Source organism: Zootoca vivipara, chromosome 13 (genome assembly GCF_963506605.1).
Source record: "Zootoca vivipara chromosome 13, rZooViv1.1, whole genome shotgun sequence".
Taxonomy (NCBI): domain Eukaryota; kingdom Metazoa; phylum Chordata; class Lepidosauria; order Squamata; family Lacertidae; genus Zootoca; species Zootoca vivipara.
Window position 1 is genome coordinate 37343416 of NC_083288.1, and position 8249 is coordinate 37351664.

At 49.0% G+C, this 8249-nt stretch overlaps 1 protein-coding gene and 1 pseudogene across 1 annotated transcript in view; one reads left to right on the top strand and one right to left on the bottom strand.

Annotated features, from left to right (window-relative positions):
• Window positions 1-546: 546 nt before the first annotated feature.
• On the top strand, window positions 547-6872 carry LOC118095168 (uncharacterized; annotated as a pseudogene).
• A 778-nt stretch (window positions 6873-7650) lies between these two features.
• RPL18 (ribosomal protein L18) overlaps window positions 7651-8249 on the bottom strand; it is a 6949-nt gene continuing 6350 nt past the window's right edge. Inside the window, 1 exon segment of the mRNA XM_060281646.1 lies at window positions 7651-7790. Coding sequence (XP_060137629.1) covers window positions 7715-7790 — 76 coding nt within the window. The 3' untranslated portion in view covers window positions 7651-7714.

Consider the following 8249-nt stretch of genomic DNA (forward strand, 5'->3'; position numbering starts at 1 on the left):
CTGACTGGCAGCAGCCAGGCGTCTCTTCCAGCCTTGCCAGGTGATGCTATGGATTGAAGCTGGCACCTTCTGCATGCAAAGCGGTGGGTGCTCTACCCTTCCTCATACAGTATTCCTTATTTCCATTTGCCTCTGACCCCAGTGATTACAGCCCCCCCCCCCCGTTCCTTGCATCCATGTGTCCATATAAACCTGCAAGGATGGGTGAAACTTAATGCATCTGATGAAATGGACTATAATCTACGGGAGTTTATGCCATAATCAGTGTTTAGTTTTTAAGGCGTCACGAAACACGTGTGTGTGTGTGTGTGTGTGTGTGTGTGTGTGTGTGTGTGTGTGTGTTTACTTTTTGTGCTTCTCTCTTCCCTCGGGGAGGGGGGAAGTTAATGAGGGAATCCACCATATACGCAGCAACTAGGACCCAACTCCTGGCGCACTTCATTCATTCCTTTCGAGTCTGATGCTGCCATCTTGGTTGAGGGAAAACCAGACAGCGCCTTTCGCGGTAGTAGAGTCAGATAGGGCTGATTCACTGCGGCGGCCATTTTGGATCGGAAACGAGGCTGGGAGAGCGAGCGCGATGGAGTTCAGCTGCGGTCCCTCCCAGGTACTGAGCAACAGGGGTGCATCGCCATCCCCAAACCTGCCGCTTTCAGCCTATCTCAGGGCTCCCCTTCTCCTCAGTATTGATGCTCCACAAATTCGGACAACAATCCCTCCCTGTTATGCTTCATATAGGCATCTGTACTTTATTGCTTCATAGCTTCTCAGAGAAAGAGGGGCGGGGGAGAGAGAGTATTACGTCTGTATCTTTTTTCCTCGTACATTTTAATAGGATCAAAGTATTTCTGCAGCATATTTTCTTTATATGTACCTATATATGAAAAATAGTCTGGATCCTGGAAGGATGCAGTTAGTCACTTTTGACGAAAACTATATATTGTAACAGCGGCTAACAAAACAGAGATCATCTTAAATTCACATAGCAAAAGGTTTCTGTAATGCTCTGATATCTTGTGTGTCACATAAGACCAACCGAGGCAGAAGCAGAAACAGTTTGCTGTAAAAATTTAATGTCTGTTATGTTAGTCGCAGTGATGTGTGCAGGTTTTAAAAAATTTGTATGGTCTGTCTTGCTTGCTTATGAAAGATAATCACAAAGTCAGGTTGAAGTCATGGTGAGTTAACCCCAAATCAGGAGAGGGGTTGTGGTGATTCTTATGTACATTAAAGACATGGTACTACTAAACAGGGACTCCTCCAGATATTCTTCTTACTGCACATTCATGATGATCTAGGTTCATGATGCTATCGAAGTGGTCAGACAGGATCCCGCTTTCCATCCTGTTTGTGGGGTAGTCACATTCCTCCGTTTCCAATCGGGTGCACCTATCTTGCAGATTCCTGCTGATAATTCTATCATTTTCATGCCACACATGTTCCGGTTTAATTTTGCCCCATTTTTGGTGCTCTACAAAACAATCATGTGGTAGTATCAGGGAAGCATCGCAAGCTAAAGCAGAATAAGGCCACCACTATTTTTGTGTCAAAGAACATGTTGCGGATGAAACTTGCAATAGAATAGAACATCAGTCTGGAGAGGCCCACAAAATATACAGTACAGTACGTACTGTAATCCTCCTCCTAACAGATATGGCATGAGCCAGTATGGGTGTGTGCTGCCCCCTTGTGGGCCAGAGATGGAGGCAGGAGCCAGGAAGAAAGAGCACAAACATACCGGTAGCTTGCAGCTGACACAGCAACAATGCCTCAGGATCTCCTTCTTGGACATGAGAAGCAGAGATTTCTGGGAGAGCACAGGGCGCTTGTGCAGTGTAAAATCAGAAAAGGAGCCTCACTGGTTTGCTGGCAGGGGGAGGCGTGTAGGCTTCTTGGAAACACAGAATCCCTTGTTTCTTTGGGATGACAAAGAGGCAAGCTTGGACTTTTCAAGGCTTATCTATCGGTATTTATATGTACAGAAATTTCTATACCTTTAAATGAAAAAGGGGAGATCTTCTCAGTGTGGTGTACATAAAATTAAAGGTGAAAGCAAAGATCAGAAGAATGTAAAACTGCCCACATGGCAGGGTAACTTTGCAAAAATAAAAAGGTTTTTAAAGGTAAAGGGCCCCCTGACCATCAGGTCCAGTCGTGTCCGACTCTGGGGTTGCGGCGCTCATCTCGCTCTATAGGCCAAGGGAGCCGGCGTTTGTCTGCAGACAGCTTCCGGGTCATGTGGCCAGCATGACAAAGCTGCTTCTGGCGAACCAGAGCAGCGCACGGAAACGCCGTTTACCTTCCCGCCGGAGTGGTCCCTATTTATCTACTTGCACTTTGATGTGCTTTCGAACTGCTAGGTTGGCAGGAGCTGGGACCGAGCAACAGGAGCTCACCCCGTTGCAGGGATTCGAACCGCCGACCTTCTGATCAGCAAGCCCTAGACTCTGTGGATTAACCCACAGCGCCACCTGGGTCCACTTAAAAAAGGTTTTTAAGCTAGAGTAAAAAGCGAATCAACAAACTGAATTCCACAGTATAGAGTCTCCTGTGCTCAATTCCATGTGGCACAAGGGACCGGTTAGCAACGCTGCTGCAGAACATAACAGAATAACAGAATACATAGGGAAAGGTGGTCCCAAGGCCACTCGACACCTTCAATCTGGCCCAGTAGCACATTAGCAGCCAGTGCAGATAACCAGCTCCAGTCAACAGCCAGAGGTTGGGATTCCAGTTTTACATGACTGCAGCAGAGTAACTTGCATGTCACAAGAAATCATTAAGCGCAGATTTAAAGCAACCATTCACAGGCAGAGGCAGAGCCAAGGAGTGGGGGAGAGTCTCAAGGGCCAAGTACAGAGGGTGTTTGGTCCTTGAGCCCAATACTCTCTGTCCCAGCTTTAGACACACACTGCCTGCCACTATGCCTGTACTTAATTCTTTATTGGTTTGGCTTGTTGTTGGGGGGGGGGTTGAGGGTTGCTTGAAGAATGGGATAAAAATACTGGCATATTTAATAAATCGAATCACTCCTACTTCAAGATACCAAAGATACACCTGCCCAAGTAATTAAACTTCTTCCTTGGCCCCCAGCTCTTCGATAGGTTCCCAAAGCCACTTACACAGTTAAGAAACCCACACCCCACAAATAAATCCAGCAATAATAATGTAATACAGCCACACAGTGAAGCAGTTCGGTGAATAAAAATCCCAGTGTTGAAGCTAACAGATTCAGGTAAAACAAAAAAATTCCTTCAGTAGCACCTTAAAGACTCATACCAAAGCTCATACCAAAATAAAAACTTAGTTGGTCTTTAAGGTGCTACTGAAGGAATTTTTTTATTTTGCTTTGACTCAGACCAACACGGCTACCTACCTGTAACTAGATTCAGGTAAATAAATAAATAAAAAATAAATAAATAAATAAATAAATAAATAATAAAATTTATACCCCACCCACTTTGGGCAGCAGAATATTAAAAACATGATTAAACATCAAACATTAAAAACCTCCCTAAACAGGGCTGGCTTCAGATGTCTTCTAAAAGTCAGATACTGTAGTTGTTTATTTCCTTGACATCTGATGGGAGGGCGTTCCACAGGGTGGACGCCACTACCAAGAAGGCCCTCTGCCTGGTTCCCTGTAACCTCGGCTTCTCGCAGCGAGGGAACCGCCAGAAGGCCCTCGGAGCTGGATCTCAGTGTCCAGGCAGAACGATGGGGGTGGAGACGCTCCTTCAGGTATACAGGACCGAGGCCGTTTAGGGCTTTAAAGGTCAGCACCAACACTTTGAATTGTGCCTGGAAACGTACTGGGAGCCACTGTAGGTCTTTCAGGATAAAACAGTTTGGCATGGGGAGGGTGGAGGGTAGAGATGACACAGGTGAGCAAATTTGTTACTGTGCCCTTAGCCTTTCAGGCCACTACATTTCCCAGAACTTCTTGGGAAGGGGGCAAAGTGGCACCAAGGGCCAGGAATAAGGATGACCCTTGAAGCAAATGCAGTCTGTCAACCACGCTGTTGAAATACCAATAAGCTGATCTTTGTCCAGTAGGCCTTCTTCCCTCTGGTCCTGGTGGTGACCTGGTTGTGGGAGCTGAGCAGGTGAAAAACACCAGCACGTCACCCTGTTGCAAGGACATGGCTGCATTGCATGACCATGGCGCATACTGCATACCAGAAGGAGGACATGCGCTGAAGAGGCTTGTGAGGGAGTTGCAGGACACAGCCCACCGCCAGAGCGAGCACCTTCTTAGCCTGCAGGGAGCGGTGGAAGCCAACCAGAAGGAACACCAAGAGCTGGAGGTGAGGGTGACCAGTGACTAATAATAATAATTTCTATTATTTATATGCTGCCCATCTTGACTGGGTTGTCCCAGCCACCCTGGGAGTCGTCCAGCAAAATATAAAAACACAATAAAACATACAAACGTCCTTATGCAGGGCTGCCTTCAGATGTCTCCTAAAAGTCAGATTGTTTATTTCCTTGGCATCTGACAGGAAGGCATTCCAGAGGGCGGGTGCCACTGCTGAGAAGGCCCTCTGCCTGTTTCCCTGTCACTCCTTGCCATGAGAGAAGTGGCAGAAGGCCCTCAGAGCTGGACCTCAGTCTCCAGGCTGACTAGGTGGGCAGGGAGCAGAGTTGGATGGGGGCAACTTTACGGAAAGCCATGCCAACGCCGCCATTTTTTCCTTCGCCACACACAGGAGAGCGCGGACGGCGAGAACTGGGCTCTCCTTTCCCACCTCGGAGAGCGCGTCTCACAGCTGGAGGAAGAGAACCGGAACCTGCGCTGGGAACGGGAGCAGCTGGAGTCTGCAGGGCATCGCATGCGCAAGGAGCTGGATGCCAGCGGCGCCACCGTCCTCTCGCTGAGCAGGCAGCTGAGGGGGCAGCGTGAGGTGCAGGCGCACCACGGGGCCTTCTCCCTCGAGAGCGTCAAGGGCGACGGCAAGCGGCTGAGGTTCTACACGGGCTTTGACAGATACCCCCGCCTGGCGGCCTTTCTGGACTTCCTCCTCGAGGGCAAGCATGGGGAGGTGGGGAGCCCGGAAGGCAGCCCCCACAGCGCCCTCAGCCCTGACAACCAGCTCTTCTTGGTGCTCGTCCGCCTGCGCCTGGGCCTGCTGCTTCAGGACTTGGCCTTCCGGTTCCACATCTCTGAATCCACGGCCTCCCGCTACTGGGCCAGCTGGACGGAGCTCATGGAGCGGAGGTTGAGACAAGTGAGTAAAGCGGGGCAAGAGTTCCTCCTTTCTACACACCCCGGAAAAACAACACCACAGAGTTAACAAGAGGTGCAATGGTGTTTGTGAAAGGAGCATAGAATAACAGAATAACAGGATGGGGGACTAAAGAGCTTTCAAATGGTGCATGGTCGCAGCCTTCACCCAAAAACCTTTTCTGAGGTTTTGAGGTGCAATTCCCATCAGCCCCAGGGAGTTGGAGGGCACAAGGCTGGTTGAGAAGGGCCTCTTCTGCCAGTCCTGCACTGCCCCCTGGTGAATGAAGTCCAGAGTTCACACTGTTCTCCCAGCCCTCTCCCCCAATAAGTATGCTGTAGAAGCACATGCACCCATCCCGCCCCCTCACCACCTAATTTTTAGGCTGTAGCCCCTCCCAACTTTCTTGAATTCAGTAGTAAAAATGGTATTCAAGAGCACAAATCCCAATGAAAATTAACCACGCTGTGAAGTCCCCATTAAAATTAAGTGGTGCACGTTAGCCACAACAAACTGGTCCTATTGGTTTCAAAGGGACTTCACAACTTTTCTGTGGATTTGGACCGCGGCATGTGTGTCCTTGCTTTCCAATTTCTTTTTCCCCCCGTCAGTTCTCAAACCAAAACAGAAGGCAGAACTACTGCACCCTTTCCTGTTGACCCTCTCCTCATTCCTTGGAACTCGCAATCCAGAGGAGAGCCCCCAGCCATCCAGCAATTTGGCCTGTTTGCATGAATCTTTTGCAGCACGAGGGCCACATTTCTTTCTGTGGGGGCCATGTGCTAAAGGTGGGTAGGGGAGCAAAGATAGTTTACCTTTGTACAGCAGGCTAGTTTTTCTGCATACCCTCTATCTCCTGTCCAGGCAAGCAAGAGGTCTCATCAAAGATCGAGAATTCAGGCAGGCAAAAGCAGTTAAGGAACAAAGCAGGGCCAGTGAGGAGTGTGGCTTAGGGAGAGGGGTGTGGCCTGGGGAGAGTCCCAAGGGCCAGGTAAGAGTAGCATAGAGGGCCAGATTCGTCCCAGAGTCTGAGGTTCCCCATTCATGTTTTAACCTAGTAATGCCTTTTGTCAGTCATGCTTCTGAATACAGCACCTTTCTGAAAGTCAGGTAGCAGGGAGAGGGTGCAGTTATGCTCAGATCCTGCTTGCAGGCTTCCCACAGGCTCCTGGTGGGCCACTGTGAGAACAGGATGCTGGACAGGACAGGCCATTCTTACATATGCCTTCTCCTCCCTCCAGATCCCCATCGCTTGCAGCCAGCGCTACATAGATGCTTTCAAGCCACAGCAGCCACTCAGGCACCATGACGTGCCACTGGTGGCTCTGGACTGTGCAGAACTGTTGTTCGAAGCCCAGGGGCGGTCAAGAGGCAGAGGAGGAGATGCCTCTCAGGTTCCCAGGGCTCGGTACTCGGTGCACGGCTACGCTCTGGCAGCTCCCAGCGGCTTCCTGACGTTCAGTGCTGGGACTGGCGAAGAATTGCCTGTGTTGCCACCGTTCTTGCAGGCAGGGCCTGTGGAGCTGACAGCCCAGCAGGAGACGGCCAAGAGGCAAGTGCTGAGCTTGCGGAGCCTGACGGACAAGGCTTTCGGCTACCGCTTCCTGCGTGTGGTTCACCCGCAGAACATGGAGGACCAAGTGGGCAGGGCGTGGGCCATTTCCTGCTACCTGGCTTGCCTGCTGCACGACCCCATGGGGCTAGGCTAGGGCAAAGGAGTCCTGCGCCTCCAACAGTCTCACACTTCTGTCACCTCCATTGACCGCTGCTCCCATTTCCACATCTGCATTGTAATTTTATTGCTGGACCCTACTTGGTATGTCAGAATCTGTGCTGCAGAATGAATACACATTTTAGGACACCTGTGTTTCTGCTTTCCTTGACCACCAGAGATAGTAACCAGGAAACTAATCCAAAATTCATTTGATATCTTGGTTGAGCACCCCCAGACCCAACATTTATCATCAATACTTTTATCTTAAAAAAGTTGTCTTCTCTAAACTGTATTTTAAAATTCTAGTTCAGTAACTGATAGGCATCAGCAGGGGTGCTTTTTTCAACCAACATGTCTCCCCTCTCCAGCTCCTGCAAATACCTCTCTTTAAGAAGTCTTCTCTCCTTCCCTGACATTTTTCTTTTATGCCTGACATTTCCAAAACACTTCTTTATCATCACCGGGATAGCCGCACCACTAATTTCGCTATGCTATGTTTGCTCTCAAGTTTTAAGAAAACAACGTATAATTACTGGGTCATCTCATCCACCCATGTTCAGTAAAGACTGTGGGAAGATTCAAAGCAGGTTGGGAGGGGAGAGACATCCTGAGAAAGACTGATGTTTGGGCAAACCAGACGTCGTTTGGTCTACAACCTGCCTTTACAATCTTCCTACGCTTGACTGTCTTAACAAATGACACGACATGGGGTTTTTAATCTATATTCAGAATAGCAAATTTAATCCAGCACACCACAGCCTTCAAATAATCCAATCTAGTTTTTGTAGCCTCGACTGGCACGGCGACCTCGAGCCCGCTCAAACTTGCGGCCCTTGGATCTGATGTATGGCCTGCAAAGTGGAAAATTAAGAGGAGTTAGTAACACAAATAGGAGCCTACTCTTGCTTAGTAGATACACTGCTTTAGGAAGGAGATGCACACACCTCTGAATTCAGAGGTGCTGCAGAATCATGGGGCTCTTTTGCTCCCACCTTCTATCCTTCAGCTCCCTAACCCCCAAAAGGCTCCCCTCTCCCACAGAATTTAACTGTCCTAGCTGCCTGCAAGTGAGGTGTCAATGGAATTTTACTCTGCTTCCTCTTCCAAAATTCCCAGAGCTTCTGAAATCCAAGAGCTGTAGTCTGAATCCAAACCCCTCTCCCACTTCTAGAGTACAGAGAAAAAGAGGCAAATGGTGGGGGATGGGGGTGGTCACGGCTGTATGGCAAACCATGCAAGAGAATGTGTCTCCAAAGGCAGGCTATGTGAAGCTGGAATTCTCTCTTTATATTACCAAATCTATTTTTCTT